Source organism: Corvus brachyrhynchos, unplaced genomic scaffold (genome assembly GCF_000691975.1).
Source record: "Corvus brachyrhynchos isolate BGI_N302 unplaced genomic scaffold, ASM69197v1 scaffold83, whole genome shotgun sequence".
NCBI classification, from domain to species: Eukaryota; Metazoa; Chordata; class Aves; order Passeriformes; family Corvidae; genus Corvus; species Corvus brachyrhynchos.
In genome coordinates, this window is record NW_008238464.1 from 1,422,407 (window position 1) to 1,441,271 (window position 18,865).

The 18,865-nt window shown below is 37.8% G+C and overlaps 1 protein-coding gene across 2 annotated transcripts in view; it reads right to left on the reverse strand.

Annotated features, from left to right (window-relative positions):
• The window catches only part of MGAT4A (mannosyl (alpha-1,3-)-glycoprotein beta-1,4-N-acetylglucosaminyltransferase, isozyme A), a 71,977-nt gene extending 55,068 nt beyond the window's left edge, over positions 1-16,909 (reverse strand). The window contains exon 1 of one of the 2 annotated variants that reach the window (XM_008635803.2): positions 16,608-16,909. In XM_008635803.2, the coding sequence (XP_008634025.1) occupies positions 16,608-16,701 (94 nt within the window). In that variant the 5' untranslated portion in view covers positions 16,702-16,909. The remainder of the gene's footprint in view (positions 1-16,607) is intronic. The other variant, XM_017737002.1, reaches the window with a different exon arrangement.
• Between the last annotated feature and the right edge of the window lie 1,956 nt (positions 16,910-18,865).

Here is an 18,865-nt window from a genome sequence, read left to right on the forward strand (position 1 = left end):
AATTGCCTGAAGACCCTTTCACAACCCAAGAATGTTTCAGCGATTCTCAGTTAGTATTGCCATTATTCCTCAAGGAAAGCCTTGACTGTCTGCTAAAAGAACTACAGTCTACAACATAAAAAGCTGTATGAAAGCTTTGGGAGCTGTTATTTACCTTATCAATCAAGCAAGTTCACAAATACATTAAATCATGGGCCGCTTTCACAACTGGAAATTGAACGTGTTGAACTAAGATCACTGGACTAAGGCAGCTGTATTCACATAAATAAATAATTACATAAATAAAAGACAAGCTATCATTTACTCAAGAGCTCTGTGTTTGTATGGCTGATTGTACCCAAAGGCAGATGCATCAGACAAGATTAGGAAAAGCTTTATGACCTTCCCATATCACAAGCAGGCAGTTGAGTCTTCCTTCAAACTCCAAACCAGCTAAACACTCAAAGTGATGGATCTGCCACACAGACACAAGGTAACCAGCCACAGACTTGGCACTCAAAAAACACAGCAAGCCAAGCACAGAGGGCTTAGCTTTGCCAATTAATTGTAGGCCTGATTTATATTTTCTGCTCTTACCCAACTGAACCATAGCAACTTCACCCCCTTTTTTCATTAAACAACAACAGGAAGGGTTGACTGTGTCTGACACACAGACAAAGGGCTCTGGTTGACAACAAAGCATTGTACACAAATACTCAATGAGTAAAACACGTAGAGAAGGCACAGATACCTGGTAAAACACGACTTTTCCTCTATCCAAGGGGGGAAACTTTAAATCAATATTCAAATCAACACTGTATTACTGGCAACATTCCTAAATTCACCAATGTAACAGTTTATGGCCCACCCTAATGACAACCCTTTCAGCTTTTACAAGTTAAAGGTGCCACAGCAGATATCTCATTTTTCTGTACACCCTGTTGAAGAGTTATTAAAATGCCATTAAATAAATGTTTGAGTCTGTGAGAACACACTGTAGTAAGTGCTAATTCAGGTATTTCTGTGATTAGTTATTCTACAACTCATTTACTCCCATTATAAAAACCCTACAGTAGTTACCATCATGCCATGGGTAAGAGACACTAACAAGCTTCATGTATTAATTCATTACACTCCCATCAAGGATGTTGATCGGTTTACAGGTTGATAACAGAATGGTCTTAATTGGCAGCGAGCTTCCACACTGGGTTTCATCCAGAGTCAGCGGTGAGGCAAGAGGAGGTCACTCTTGAGTGAATTCGGGATTTGTCAACATGCCAGCCAATTCACTCTGGCACGGCTCTTACAGGAACATTTCTTTGTTCAAGCTACAGGAGGTATAAAAATCAAGTACTGCATTTCCCATAAAATCAGTTCAGACGCTTTATGTGATTCATGAAGTGGTAGTATCAAGTAAATCAGTATCCAGTAAGTCACGATGATACCTGCACGGTCCTCCACTTCAATCCCACAGATGTAAGCAACATGTATTTTTAGACCATGCTTGGTTCATAATACCCAAGTACCTTACAAGCCATCCTATTTTTAATATTACTGATAAAATACTCATCTTCATGTCATAAAAGCAGATATCGTTTTAAATTAAAATCCTGCTATGCTAATATGTGGCAGACTAAATTATTTCAACTGTCAGCCAAAAAAAAAGTGAATTCCTCTAGTAAATAAAATAAAATTCTTACTATGCTAGCACTTAAGTAATTCTAAACTTCATCTTAAAACTGACACTTTTTTTGACATAGGCTATACTTCCTCTTTAGCACAAGTTTTGCAAAATATAACTGCAAATACAATTACCCAATACTGTGATACAAAATTCTGTTCCTATTGCACTGTACACTCATCCAATATCCACATAGTGATGCACAGACAAAAAATGCAAACATTGCTTCCGTTGCCCTTTGGAAGTGACTCCAGAGCTCAGGAGATATTCACAAGGCACAAATGAAGCACTGAATTCTCAAATGTCCGACCAATGGGAGGCAAGCAGAGGAATTGTCAAACCTACCACACAGGCACAGACAAAAAGCTACGTCCACACAAGACAGATATTAAAGATGTTCCAGAATCCTCCTGTGACATTTAGACTTACAAAAACAGTGAAACCTTGTAGCAAGCTGAGCTAATTACCAAGTGTCAAAACCTGCACATAGGCACAAATTATATTTATAACCAGCAACGTCAAACAGTGAAGAGTAAAGAGGGTGTTAACAAAATTTTCCCCCAAAATTTTAACCTCAAGTGTGCTTACAAATCAGATACTGACTTATCTCAAAACTGGCAAAAAGCTGATACATGGTGTCCTTGAAATGTTACAATATATTACCATGGATGACTACTCAACAAAAGCTAATTAGCTTCCCTGCTCTTAAAGTGAAATTAAAACCTTTTATAAACAAGTTATGATGAGTTATAAAATCCAAAGCAGAAAAGCAATCAACCATGCAAACACAAATAAAGCAGTATACTGTAAAGGCTAACAACAAGACATGCTATAAATAAAAGCTCTTAAGAAAACTGCTCAAGGTCAAATTTTATTAGTCCTCTTCGAACACTTGATTCTGTGGGCCTTTCTAGTTACAGAGTTTGTAGCTATTCATATTCATAAAGCTATTTCATTATTTTGAAGGGATCAGAGAATATGCAATTTTTTTAAAGTATAATACTCTGTGAAATTAAAGACAGGAAAATACGGTAGATGATTTACAAAAAAATACATCCTACTAATCATGACAAAACATCTTCTGCATCAGGAAACAAACAAAATCAAGATGCAGGAAAACAAGTGGGCAAGTCATTTTTTTATCCCTAATCTTGTTACTCAAATTGATGGGTCATTTCAGCAATTCACTATTTCAATCTACCAAAACAATCCAGCACAACTACTGTTTATTGCCCTTGTTTTCCACATAGGATTGTACTTATTAGGACTGTAACTATTTTAAAAAATGCTTATTCAAGTAAGCATCTTCATTGTGAAGAACAGCTTGTTTTTGAGGGAAGGTTCTGCAGGTTTTCCTAGTTTTGTTAGAAAAAAAAACAAACCTCAATAATTCTAATTACTTAATTTCTCATTGCAATCTTTTCACATTTTGCACTTCAAGGATCTCTATACAGTGTTTTTTGTTCTCTCCAATTTTAGAGCACTAGCACAAGTCTGAAGTGCTTGCTTTGAAACTTTCAGGGCCTGATCCAATCTCAGTCTAGATACTTTTGTTTAAACATTCCTTTGCAGCAGGAGCTGAAGTTGTTTTCTCAAAAATTTTTAAAGCAATCTGAATACGATCCTTTGTCATATCAACTGGTAAAACCTTTCTATTTTGAAATGTAAATTTCAGAATCCATTTTCTTGTAAACAGTCCTTTGAAAAAATAAAGCCCCCTGCCTTCTCACAGATTCCACATACACAAAGCAGAAAAATGGGAGTACAAAAGAGATCAGACTCTGAGAATCTGCTTCCCCTCCATTTTTCCATCTTTAATATAAATACCCTAAAAATGATGTAGCTTACCAATCAAAATGGAAGCATGAAATGGTACATCGTGTTTGTTTGATTTTTTTTTTTTCTAAAAAGCCACAGAATACAACATTTTTCTAGAGGAAAAACAATTGTAAGAAATTAAAAAGCCAAAGAAGCCAAACAGAATTGTGACAACTGATGAATGATTTACTTAATGAGTATTTTCATAGCTGGATAGAACAGCCAGGAACAGTTTTAAATGTCTCCAGATGCAATTGCACACCTTTGCCTCTAGATATAATTTTTTCACTAGAGAAAGGTCACAATTCAGAAGATTTCCAAAACCATTATAAAATCTAGTATGACACCACATCCAAATCTCCCCTGATGAGGGCTGACAGAGAGTCTGAATTCCTTGTTCCTTTGGACACAAGGAATAAAAAGAATACTATAACAGAAAATCCAGATACCCACAAATAAGGAGGTCAAGTCAACAGAAGCATATGGTGTTCTGTCTGTGCACTGGCTTCAGACAATAAGGATAATTAAACACATGATTTGTTTGAGAAGAGTTATTGGCAGCAGTTGAGCTGAAGGTCTTCTTCTAAAGCAGAGAACAGCAAGCTACAGTGATGGGGAAAAAGCAAACAAACAAACAAAAAAAGAAATCACACATTTGCAAATTATTTGTCCTGATCTGACTGTTAACTTTACTAGGATTCACACTTCCATGACTAGTAAACAGCACTGCCCAAGACTCTTTGGATAAATATAAACCTCCGGGCTTTTTAGGTTCCAGCTATTTGGTTCTGATTTTATTCCCAGTGCTAAGAAGTACAGACACCTCTACTGGCATTTCTTCTTTAAGGGGAAAGTGATATAAAAAGGTCACTGAAATCATATGCTAAACCTGTCCCACAATAAGCAATCAGTATTTAACACATCTCTATCTCTGAATAGAAACACTAAGGAATAAATAAAAGCTTCATATATTCTATTCTCCAAAAAGCAAAGCAGTACAACAACTATTGCAACTTCTGTTGTAGAAATTCATTGCATAAAGAGTTCAGTTTAAGAAATTGATAAAAGAAAAGCTCAGCTGAGTATACAAACCACTGAATTCATGTAACCTGAACAGTAACTCTTCACAGTGAAAAAAAATTACCTTCAAGTAATTGTCATAAAAACCTCCCACTTTGACATTTCTGACATGTCTTGCACAAGATTTAAAGTGTACAACAGTATAAAAGAAACTAGGAAGCCTTCAACAACATCACAGTATTACCTCAAAACCACAATTTACAGCGACACCTTTTACAAAGATCATTATGTCACAATTATTTTTTCAAACTAACTGCCAAATAAAGAGCAAGACTGTAACTATACTGCTCAAGCAGGCACAAAGCTCCAGTTTAAGCAAACATTACAACCATAACACTGAAATACAAGATACAGGACAGGTCAATAGCTAGCCTGCATTCTTGGCAACACTGAAGGACTGAAGCATATAAGGCAAAAGAAAGCATTTCTACTGCATTTTTTAACATATTAAAATAAAAAAATCCATTCTACCCTTCTGCAGAAACACATGTATTAAGCATACACGCTGCATTCATTTATTATGTTCGCTTCCATCATTTAGTTTTGATGTGTGTCTATACATACATTTTATTGTTACCAATGAACAAGAGTATCTTCTAAAAATCACAGAGCAGCTAATTACACTCATCCCTAACAGGACATATCAAAGAAGTCGTAACTGTTGATCTGATCTGAGCAGTGTGGCTTTATAATCAGCATCTCTGTGGGGTATCATAATTTCAGCATTAAAATAAAAACAAAATCTAAACTTGATATAACACATTTCTTTCACATCTGTTAAAAGAGCACAAGAAACAACACCTTCACCTGAAATACTTACAGATTTACTGACCATGTAAACAAATGTAATTACCCTGTAGGTAACTCGACCTCTTACAGTCAGTTTGACTACAAGTCATCTGTGACATCTCGTGTTTCTCCTCAGATCTCAATCAGACAACAATACTTTCAGCTACTTTCTACAAACAAGCACATATACCTATATTAAGATACCAAAATATTTGTGCTATCTAGTGGTCTCAAATTCCTAGGCAGTTCTTTTGTGGTTTTTTTTTATTTTAAGGAAAAATATTTCTCTGCATACCACTTTTAATAACCTACTGAACTTCTAATTCCATTTACTAATATAGCATGCTCTGCTGTAACAGAATTCACAGAAGCAGGGGGTTTGATTCTCCTTGTTACTGACTTGGTAAGTTAAAACTGGAAAAGGGATCTGAAAGAGAAAACAAGTTACCATAAAACTACCAATTTGATAATCATTCAAGCTCCCTCTCATCCTCTAACTCTCACCTCTTGCAAATAGCCAGACTTGTGCAAAACATTTGACACTGTCCTGCACAACATCCCTGTCTCCAAACTGTAGAGGCATGGATTTAACAGATGAACCACTCAGTGAGTAAGGAATTTAGCTGGATGGTTGCAGTCAAAGTCTCAATGTCCAAGTGGAGACCACTGATGCATGGTACCCCCAGGAGTAAATATGGGGACCAGCACTTTTTACCATCTTTGTCAGTGACACGGGCAGTGGGACTGATGGCACCCTCAGCAAGTTTGCCAACACCACCAAGCTGTGTGGTGTCTGATGCACTGGAGGGAAGGGATGCCATCTAGAGGGACCTGGACAGGCTTGAGACACGGAACCAAGTGAACTTCATGAACTACACAACCCCTAATGTTGTTCCCTGTGTATGTCTTCCCACACAGACCTTCTACCCATGAGCAGCATCTGCCTTCAACCCCAGCAGCAGCAGTGCTGCAGCAGTTCTGCACCCACTCAGTCAGCAGAACGTGAGCAGTGGCTGCACAGACAGCAAACCCCCACACTGCTGCTGAGCTCCAGACATTCTCCCTTTGCCTGACCAAGAAGATGCTCTGTCCTCGTCCTAACAGCCTGTGACAGAGGGAAAAAGAGGATACAGCAGCATGTTTTAATGCAAAAGAAGCTGCAGTGACATTTTGAATTTTGAAAAAAAGCCATCCTATGCTCATTATCCAAGACATTAGGTTATCTTATGACTGCACTTAAAACAACTTAAAGCACTTACTACAGTATATACATACTGTAAATGCCCTAGCATCAATTTTTTCCTGCGTAAATACAAATTCTCAGCTTCACCCAATTCAAACCTTTGATCACTTTAATCTGTAGCTAAAATACCACAAAACTCAATTCAACTAATTGCTGGATCCCCAAAATACAACAAGAGAAGTCTTCCATTCAGTTACAGTTAAACACTTTCCTGAGTTAAATACCATCAGGTCTAAAGCAACATACTACAAATACAGAGTAAAGCATTAATCCCTTTTTCAGGGTCTTTGTGCAATATAAAATTGCATTCTATACAACTGCCTTCTCAGTAAATCAGGGTGGAGGAGAACAAGGGAAAATGAGCCCTGACCTGAGGGAGTCATCTCTACCTATGAGAAAGCAGTTTTCTACCAGCATGTGTGTACACACGTGAATTCCAGAAAGGTCTCCCCTATTTCTTCCAGAGCCTCTCTCATCAACAGAGAGTGCAAACAACCTTTGTGCAAGGCAAAAATGTTTAACCCTGATGCTTCCACACAAACAAACTCTACAACACACGCACCTCTAAACATCCTCCAGATACAATGCCAGTATCTCACAGCACATAAAGCAACCAACTGCACAGTAACTGAGTGGCTGACCCCTCTCAGACATCCCAAAAGCACATGGACTTGAGCACTATTGTATAATTGCTCAGCAACTACTTATCACAACTATGCACTTACATAAAACTTCCCAAAGGTGTCACTTACTGTGCACACTTGATCTGTGTGTACACAACTGGAATTTCTGGTCATGCAGTAACCTTGTGACTAACAGGATGCCTGTGCAGCAGCATCCACCCATCCAGGCTGCAGGCTCTGCATCTGAAGGATTTCTGCCCAGGCAAAATTTCCGTTAAGAAATTGACGTCATGTCCAGGAAAAGCCAGGTATATCTGTCTCAAACCTTGTCCAAGAATTATCACATTAATATGCTCACATACTCTTGAACATTCAGGGCTCAAGATTTTTGAGGGTTAAGATGCTGAATAATCTCAGTATAATTAACTTAAGAGTCCAATGTGGCAAGGAAACAAAGTACACAGCAAAGCAGAACGCTAGCACGCAGAAAAAGCAACTACTTCTGACAACAGGAAAGCTTCCAAACACTTTAACATGATTTGTTTCTACTACAGAATTGTCAGTAAATCAGTGAGTTTCTGTACATGTAAATCAAGATGCTCTTACTTCAAACTACTCCCTTCCCTCCCCTCAGAAAAAAAACATACACATACAAGGCAGGAACTACAGCAAGAAAACGCAGCTTCCTAAACTAAAAAGAGATAAGTAATGATTGATCTACAGGCAAACATTTAACATATTAATACATTAGAAGAAAATTCACCTAGTAAAAATAACTAGTCAGAAGAGTGCTACAACCTCACAACTAATGGCGCTATTTTAAGAGCTGAAACTTTTAGAAACTCTTAATAGCCTGGGCACAAAGTTCAAGCCACCACAGAAGTCTGGTTATTGTTTCCATACACGCTAGCAGGTTGAGGTTGCTGATGCTCCTTGTTTCTTTGTGCCTTGACAACTGTGTTGAACAAACTGACTCTGAGAACATATTCTTTCTAACTTGTCCTCCTTGCAAGCAACTCAGGATCAAAGCTTCATCATGCTCACACATTGCTGCAAATTAACAACAACCTTGTAAGTCAAATATAATCCCATCACTTTTGTTTTATTCAAATCTTTAACAGTACCTCTACAGTGTGTCTCCAGGGGCTGTCCAACCAAGTATGAGGGCTGTTTATTGGCACAAGTACTTCACTAGTAATTTGTAACAGAAAAAAGATTTAGTTCAGCCTATCTCTGAACTGTCTGAAGAAACTTACACATTCATGGCATTGATATGTGTCTGCAAGCTACTATAGCAAAATTTATGCTTGATAAGCACTGAAAACTTTTAAATTCTTTTTGAGCATTACATAGTAAAATTATATACTGTCACAAGCAAAAAAAAAAGGGGGATTCTGCTGTTTACAGTTAGATGGATTGGTGGCACATCTGTGAGAAGCATCCACAGGAATAGGCAGAAAGCTGCATGAAAGCTGAGGAGACTACCAGAAAAACAGCTGGAAGCACAGTTCTAAAATACTGTAGAGTAATTGCTTTTTAGGCAGAGACTAGCTGGAATAAAGCCTTGCACTGTGAGCAAGGAAACTGCTTTCTATTCACTTTCCGCCATGCTCAGGAAAACAAAATAAAGTGCATTATAAACAAAACTAAATTATAGACTTACCAGTGCCTCATCTTAAAAAGAAACAACTTTCAGGACTCTAATCCTAAAGATTGTATCAATAATGAAAAAAGCTTTTTTGTTATCACGGCAGCAAATAAAGTCATAATTACACAGCAGGGATACTGAGTCAGATACTACTCTAAACTGTGAGAGTGAGGGGAAAAAAAAGGAAAAAAAAAAATCACACTTGAAAATAAAAGTAAGTCATTTTTTGATGTTTTTCTAACACTGTATGTTCATGGCTCCTAGCTATAGAAGTGGCTGTTTATTGTTAATAACAGTAAGAGATTAAAAATAAACAGATAAGGGAATCTGCTAAAATACAAGCAAATATTTTATGTATTTTAAGGGATCAAATTATACTATAATAAAGGGCAACTCTCACATATCTCATGCAAATATCAATATTATTTAGTAATGAAACACACTGTCATGTTGCTCTTGGTATAAGGAGAGATAAACCTGGCAAATGTCAAGAATAATTTAGGTTAGAAGGGACTTCTGGGGGTCATCTAGCCCAATCACCCGCTCAAAACTAATTTCATCACAATTGCTACTTCAAAGCTGGAGCATTCCTGCCAGCTGTAGGTCTTCCCTAGCTAAGATTTATTTTGGAAGTGTCATATTGACTTTAAAAATCAGTGTAACTCACTCTTTTTGTGCTAGCGCAAATCTCTATTGGTACCAATTATGGTACATTTACTTGTCATTGCTGGTTTAACTTATTCTTGAAGCTGCCTACATGGAAATTCTTCACCATCAACCCCTCCCCAACGATCTACTCCAATATGTAACTATACTTACCATTACAAAAACTGTCCACTGTCTAACCTTCCTCTCCCACTCAATTTCAGTCCCTTATATCCTGTTATTCACTATGGCCACAAACAATAGATTATGCCTTTTTTTTTTTTTCCTCTGTTGGCAAGAAATTCTTGGCAAGAATGTTTAAAGCATTTGAAAATTATCCTCCTGACTCTCTTCTCACACCTCTCCCTTAAAGTAAGGAATGTCAAGACACTGATCCTTCCCTTACAGGGTAGACCTTCTGGATCTTTGATCACTTGTTGCTTCTTTGAACCCCATCTAATGAATGTATTTTCTCTCCAGTGCAGCATCCTGAATCAGACCCAGCACAAAGCAAAGCAAAAAGAACACTTCCTGTGTCATGCTGGAGCAGTAGACGTCACACTTATTTCCTTACACCTCTTTTTTTTCAGCAATAATGTGATGAGTCACACTTAACATGACCATCATTCCTACCTATAATGCCAACATCAAATTTCTTCCCAATTCTTCGTGTATACATTTTATTTTCTTCTTCTTCTTTACTGAACCCCATGTTTTGACTGAGACACTTTCACCTACCTTCAAGCCACCATTCACCCTGCTTCCGGACTCAGTCTCCAATTTGCCTAATCTATTTTAAACTTCAACCTCTTTGTCTACCTTTGTTGCTCCCCCTATCGTGGTGCTGTTTGAAATCCAGTAAGAATTCTCTGCCTCTAATAATCTAGATTTACTAAGTATCAACTACTGTCAAAAAATGACAGATCATTGCAAAGCCCCTTTTACTCACTTAAAAATGTTACAGTAAGGTATGAGCAGCAGTGTCAGATGCAACTGTCTTTCCTGGCTTGGCTAAATTACCCCTATGATAGTCTCAATAGTCTCTGGTTGAGAGCAGCAACCAGCATTTTGGAGGAGTTGTTACCAAAAACTGGTAAAAATAAAACTCCTTAACACCAATGTAGCATTAAGAAGCAGGCAGTCTTTATTTGGCTGGGTGCACGAGAGGATATCTCATGGAAGCACAGAAGACTCAGGCTGAAGAAGAATTAAGAGAAGCCACACTGGGGAAAAGAATGGGCTTTCCCCAACTCTAACACTAGTCTGTAATCAAGAGCAGTACCTCAAGATGTTGGCTGAGCCAGATCCCATTAAATACTCTGGCAGCAACCAAGTTTTATAATCCTATAAACTGATGAGCTAACCTAGCTAGCAGGTTACAAAAAATGCAAGGAACAAGGCAGTGCTGCAAAACCCCTTTGGTAGCAATCCTTTTCACTGCAGTTCTCCAAAAATCACTGGTGCCAGATGTTATAAACGCGTATCATAATATTGGCTTCTCGCAAGTATTAAGGTGAATATTATACAATGTTAGAAATGCTTTTGCTGTTTGGATGTAATTTTCTATCTTTTCAGCAAGAATTTAGCAAGTGTGAGTGGGTAAGATAACCTCCAAGCAAACAGAGGATGAGGCCAAAGCAGCTATCAACACTCTGCCCGGAGAACAAAGAGGCCTAAAGCTGCTATCAACCCTGACTGTCTGGGGAATTAAGAGGCCCACTCTACTATCTACTCTCACCTATCGAGCCCAGGCCCAAGAATCAAAAGAAATAAAACCGCAAGGCAGAAGAATACGCATGCTCTAAAAAGGTGGAACCAAGGAGTGGCCATGCAGAACAGTTTCTGGAAAAGTTTGAATATGCATAAAGAACAGACAGTAAAAATGGTATAAAAAAGGACTATCCCCGAGCATCAGGCGTGCTTTTGGCAGAGCGCCAAGGCACCCGGCTGTTACCTCTTTGCTTTATTTTATGTGCCTCTTATTGTGTTTCTATTAAACTTTTAAATTCTCACAGGAGAGTGAACCTCGTTTTTCACACAGAGGAGATGTGCTGCAACAGTCATAAGACAGACACAAAGATGCTGCAGACTTAAACACTGTCCCACCTGAACAGCTATACAGCTTTTCTGCTTTATTCACCTAGGACAGGGTGCTCACTACATGTACAGGACTCCCAGTAACCATACCAAATCTACATCGGCTGATTGGCTTTAATGAAATTCAACTACTTTTAGTATCAGTAAGCTATAGGCCAATTTCTTGTTGAAAACAAGCTTAAAGTGTATTTTAGATAAAGAACAGAATAACATTCATGTACTAGTGTTAAAAAGAAAAAGGAAACTCTTACTTCCTTTAATTTCAGCTCCTGGAAGATCTGCAACAGAATTTCCAAAGGAAAACATTTCCCTTCTGTTTAATAGAAATGAAAGAGCTCTCTCTTCTCCAAACGGACGTAAATTGTTATAAGCACTTTCCACTTTAGCATCCCAGCCTGTCCCTTCCCTTCCCTTTGCCTGTCCTCACTCCTCCCAGTCTGTAGTCCCTTTAACTTTTTTGATTGGTTGCTCTTAACTCATATCAGTGGGAAATGAGTGTCTAACTCCAAAAATCAGAACACGCAGTCAGAAGGCTCTAGCAGCATTTACACACATAACAGTTTCTTTTAGGATCCATGTAAAAACTAAGGTGGGTTATGGATGCAAAATACTAACATGCACCTCTCAGATTTCTCACCTTTTCTTAAAGAGAATATGCATAACTACTGCCAAGGGTGAAGACAGATAGATAGATAGACAGACATATAGACAGATAGATAGAAAGAACAAACAGATTCTGTCCTCCTTGCCTTGTTTCCTCTGTGGTTCTTCCTTTAGGACTCTTCTTCCTCCAAGGATAAATATTCCTGTTTCTTACTCCAAAATTAGCCACCACTGGCTGAGGCTTTTTGTTTTAGTCTCAGTTAGGTTTTGTTACCCTTGCTAAGTTTAGGTGCTTTTGAACACTTACGATTATTGTGGCTGAGAACCAGCATGGTAATTCTAATTTTGTGAAAACAGAGGAGAGAGAAGACATTTTTACTATAAAGTCCAGGCCATTTTCTCTCCAAACGAGAGACATCATGCTTAAAAGAAAACACGCTCAGCCTTCATTACTTAAGCATGAGTGAATGTTTCATGAACTAGGAAGCTAGACAAATATCTCAAAAAGTTCTCCTGGAGGTCTTCACATGGGAATTTGCACGGGTGCACCAAAATAAGCCATCCCCATGCAGTGAGGAAATCCTGCAGTTATGACAACACCCTTGGAGGAAGGGAAAACCAGAAGTTTTTCAACTAATTCTTCATCATTAAAGAAGAATGATGAAATACACTAATGGTTTCAGGGTGCTATGAAAACAACATTGTTTAGCTAATCTTGAAGCACTAAATTGCATCAGGTTTTCACAATACATATTGCATACCTGCTCTTACCACTTCAAGTAGCCAAACATCTTCTAAAAGTGATGCAAGACACTGCCAAAAACTGTCTTTGACCGAGAATAAAAGTCATATACTTAAAATGAAAAAATACTTGAATTTCATCCTACCATGCCTGACTAATTCAGTAAAGTTGTTTACCTTCCTTCCCAATTTCCACAGCCATCAAGAAGTTTGTTGATCCAAGAAGGGGAAGTTTTTTACCATTATGGAACATAGTGCTCCTCCTGGAACGTTACGTACTCAGACCAGTAGTCACATTAAAGATCAACGCACCAAGACTGCACACTTTACACAGCATACAACAGCTTTGATGTCATTTTTGTGACTGGTCTAATAGGTATACAGTACTGTTCTGTACTGGTTAGATCTTCTTAAGAGCAGTGTCTTTAGGGCAAAAAGCCCACCACATTTCTAGAGCTCACAAATGAGGTGGTGAAGACCTGTGACCCTGAGCAGGTCAGCAGTACCAGAAAACACGATTCAGTCAAAAGATATGGTATTAAGCACAAAGTTACTCCTTGCATAAGAGCTCAGTTTTAGGAGGAACTCAAGGACATCTTACACTGAACTAACTGTGAATGTGAAGTGACTGCAGATCCTTTAAAAGTGTTTCTCCTGTGCACCACAGTAATCAACATTTTTAAGATTCCATTTCCAACATCTACTTCATACGTGCTAACCATAGCACAATTTTAATGCTAGAAAGTGGTCTTGAAACTGATGTGCAAGAACCCCCCAGGAGAGGTCTTTCCCAGGTGCATTCAGGGCTTGTACTGCTTCCTTACAAATACCAGTGCTTCTACACATTGCATAAAGTCCAGAAAGCCACAAAGATCTTGGACTGATTTTGAAGACTCTCTCCAATGCCCAAAGATATTTCAGTCAATCTTCTTCAAACACAGTTATATTAAAACCAAAACCATGTAATTGGTCATTTCATGCAAACAGCAATATCTGCCTTGTGAAATGTTATTCACATAATCAAACCTCTGGGTAAGATACAGCCATGCTCTTTCCAGCAATGGCACTTCAAACAGAGTATTTCCTTCAGCTCCTGACAACTTCTCAGCATATCTTAAAGTTTGTAAAGCATTGTTCTGCTGAGACAAACTTTTGTGCTTTAAGGTAGTACCACAGTCTGTATCACTTAGAAGTGTCTAAATCCTATCCTGCACAGACAAAGACTACATATATTTACTAGAGAAATATATGATCTACAAAAATATCACATCATCCCAGTCTAATTGGTATTCTACAAATGATGCTGCATTTTAAGTGACAATTATCCAAGATCTTAGTTTCAAATTAAAGTAAATCACTTGAAAACTGATTAGGGTTGTTAAAAAAAAGCATTATGCTTCTGCTTTTAAAAGCAGAATTTGTTTTAGTTATCGTTGAGCAATTTGAGGGGGGTTGCTTTTCCTTTAAGAAAGTGTAAAATGGCATTTTCTTTCTAACTGTAGATTTAACTTGCTGTCCAAAGATTAACAACTAGCTACAGGAACCTAAATGTAATATAAATCTAATGAACAATAAAATATGATGATCAAAGAATGTGACATCCCACAGCCTTCCAGTGAATAGGAACAGCAAGCTATGTCTGCTTCTAACTCAGCCACTCAAAAATTTGTAATGAAAACGTTATCAATGAATTAAAATATCATCCCACAAGGCTATAAAATTACATTCAATTGGAAAAAAAGCCTTAGCAAATATTTATCATCACATTCTGAAACTTTTCCATTGTGCATTGATTGGAAATGTGGTACTGAATTAACTCAAGTTTGTTTTGATTTTGAATAACCTGTGAAAAAAATAAAAGGAATGTTCTATGTACAAACTTCTCTTGTACAATATTATTTAGACTTTAGTTTCATAACTGTGATTTATGATTAATTAACACATTATCGATCTCATTACACTGATTTTTATTTCACAAATTATCATCTTAATGCTCAACAGCAAGATCTCAAAGAAGATAAACGCAGAACTTTCATACCAACATTAAGAAAGTATTGATTCTGAGCATTCAGATGGAAAACAAAAGTATAAAAAAAATAGAGCAGTCTAACTAACAAAAGCTTAAATTGTTGCAAAGTGCCATATATTGTATGCTCTCCAAATAGCAAGTTTTTGTTAATTTAGGAGCGACTTTTCTTTGTGTCATGCTTTACAAAAGAGAACAAGACTTGTATGTCATGTATCAAGTAAGAAAGAAAAAAAACTGAGAAAGAATGTCATAGATAAATATCTGCTGAAGTAAAAGAAAAACTCTTATCAGGTTCTGAAGCAAGAAATTAGTAAAAATGTAACTACTGAATTTGTCATTGGTCAAAATGAAGAAAGTACTACTTACAGTGCTATTCAGACACCCCTTTCTTCTCTGTCTTAGGCACATCTATGCTTTTGTTGTCCAATTAAAAAATCTATATATTACCATAACCTTGAGAACTTGGCATTTTTCCTGCTGCTTGCATTCAGAAGAGTAGCCTACCAACCAACTGCTACAGCAGAGATTGCACCACAAAGCATCTGCTTCTGCCACAAGTGCCCAATGGAAAAAAAAATTCAGCATGCCACAGAACTCAGCTGCTTCTGTTATACTTAAATAAGGGTTACAAGTTGGCCATGCTACAACAGACAGTATTCCTGGAAAACCTCAGCTTCCTCTAATTTGACCTGAAGCACACCTGAAAATATTTTCTGCAGAACAATCAGAAAAAAACAATCACTGAAGATGAAATTAGTTTTAAAATTACTTGATCTTTAAAGGACATAGTCTGCTATTTTTCAAGAGATCAGATGTTTATAAAATAAAAAAACCAATCCTTTCTTCTTCTAGAAAGCATTGCTGAATGAGTTTATTTGTTTTACTGAAGGACAAGGACAAAACCAAATCATCTTATTATCATAAACAATCCCAACCCTTAGAAAAACTGAATTCTTCAGGGTTCACAGGGAGTGCAGTAAGATCAAAGATAGATGAACAGGTAAAAGTCTACTACACAAAACAGTTACTTAAGTATTTTATAAAATTGCTCATGTTATTTTAATAGATGCATTTCCTATTGCCTAGTACATTTGCTCATATTATTTAACTTCTTATACGGTACTTTGACAAAAAGTGTTTTAAATAATTTTCAAAGACAGCAAGAAAAGTCTTTCAACAGTGCTAATTGGCAGTTTGCCATTGCCATCAGTAAATCACCAGGGAAGACAGAAAGCAGCACCAAAAATAACATTCTCTAGTTCGGTCCATTGGCCATATGGTACATGTGAAAAAAAATAAATAAACCACCAACCAAAAACAAACATATGTTTCTCCAACAACCATAAACCAGGAAACAAAAAATAATAAAATCAAACCACAACTCTTCAGCCTTGACCAACCCCTTCCTCCAAGAGCAGCATTTGTTTTTATTCAGGTACTTTTTTTTGTTTCCTTTTTAAATCGGGACCACTCAAAGTTAATCTTCCTTAACTTACTAGCAAGTGTTTATTTCTCACCAAGGCAGTACCTTCTGTAGCAGAGCTAGCCAACAAGCAATTTACAGATCGCTAACATACAGCAGCAGCACACAGCCATATGCAGGTCAATTTGTTTTGGAGCTTTTTACTTACCTTTCCCATTTTGCCATGCAGTATACCAGGACAAACTGAGGAAAGTAGTGATGAATACTAACACGGTGGCCACAGTTCCATTTCGGAGCCTCATCTCATTTCAGCATCACACTTGTTTATGTTCTGTTAGTGATGAAGACCTATCTGTTGGGCTTGGTGCAATGAAGTCAGCTGAAGTACTCCAGCAGCAGCTGGACAACAGTGACACAAAATGTAGCTCTCATGTATCAGACATATCATAAATCAATCCATTCCAAACTGTTGTATGCTTTCTTATAGTTCTCATCAATCCAGCTTCTCTTTATTCTTCTAGTACTGTTTAAAGGAAACAAAATTTTAACAGATTATGCCAAAAATACTTAGAAGAGTCCCCCAAGAACCGAAATACACTACACCCTCATTGTTGTGTCTTACACGCACCTCCCTCTCACTGGCTAAGAGAATAGAACTTGTTAGATTATTGTGTGCCTTTTCTAAGACTGCATCTGGGGGAGCTGTATTTCACAGGAATTTGGTCACTGAAGGACAAACATACCCATCACCAACACTACCATTTTATTCTCAACTCAAGGCAAGGTCATGTGTCACCTGGCAGGTGTCAAACTGACACAAGAGCTGCTCTCAGGATGCAGCAACTCAAGGCCCTACTCCTAAGACCTCACTTCAACAAAACCCCTCGGAAATCAGTGAGGCCTCATGTAACTGCAAAAGCAGAACTGCCTCCAGTGAGCTGGCAGACCAGAACTTTGAACACCATGTTCAGTTTTACCCCTGAGGAAGGTTCCATATGCTGGTATCAGAAAATCATCAACTGGCCGAACACAGCCAGCATCTAATCACATTGTCCTAAGCAAGACAAAGAGAGTATAGGGCAATAAATAAACCAACTTTAAAAGAGAGGGGAGAGGTTTTCAAAGTGTTAAATCATCCTTTACAGTAGTCAAACACTAGCAGTCAACATCCTTTCAAGGCACTGCCAGGTTCTTTCCCCCACTATAAACTGTATCTGAAACAAGTATGTTACTCAGCAATAAATAACTTGCTCTGCATTTTCCTTGGAAGCAATCTCTGTCACCTTCTTGCCCTGCTGCATTCAGAACAGGGGAAAAAATAATTTTTATTATTATGGTACCAAGAGATTCCAGTCAAATCTGAACTACTCTTCCAAGCTTATATCACAGTACATATTACCTTTACCAAAGGGCTCGCAAAACAAGGCATAACCAACAGGCATGGTTAACAAAAGAAGAGAAGCAAACAATAAAGTTGCAGAACTATACGCTCTTGTGTTCAAACCTTGGTCACAACATCCAGGTTACAGGAAGTGTTTACCTTTGGACCACAGTTATCTCACGTATAATGCTAGTAACGTAGTCTGCTTTGAGGAACTTCATGCACAGATAAGTTTGTGGCTTTAACTCAGAAAGCCCAAAGTACCTACGAGGAAGGGAACAAATGCAAGTACACAGGAAGCAGACAGAATGGATGGTAAAATTCAGTGAGAAACAAAATAATCAACTGGAATAGAAAGAACTGCAAAAGGCCTTATGATATGAGAAACCCAAGCTCAACACAATGAGAGATAAAGACAACTGAGACACCTATAGAGAGCTAACACAGAAAGCAGAGTGCCAGGAAATATCATCAGTACCAGCACTCTGAATAGGAGATGGACATAATAAAAGCCAGAAGTGTTAGCAATAATTATCAGGTGATAAGATAAAAGTCTTGATGAACTTTAACAGCAAGGAGAGGCAAAGATCCCAAGTCCCAAAGTTTTATGAGGACTGTCTATGTGAATTTAGGAAGTTCATGTGATTCCCACACTACCAGAATAAGCAACTAGGATACTGACACTAACAGTTTAACTCAGATGAAGTGTCTCTGAAGCAAGGATGGCTAAATTCTTATCTACCTTCCCCATTATTTTAGCATCAGTCAGATCTCTCTGGAGCAGCTCAGGTGTGCACAAAGGACCAGGCTGCAAGCCAAAGGGATCATCCCAGTGGGGGCAACTGACAGCTGGTCCAATGTGCTAACAAGAGAGGGCAACCAGGCGAGTAGAAATATTATCTGATAATGCAAGGAAAGTGAACCATCTGCCTTGCCAGAAAATGTGGGCATAATTTTTACATTTGCTGCAACAAAATCAAGATGTTGCGATCAGGGCCTCTCACTGTGCTATCTGAATCTTCAAAAACACAGTCAGAAAAAATTCAGAAAGCAAAAAAGTAAAAAGAACAGTAGCAACATGATTC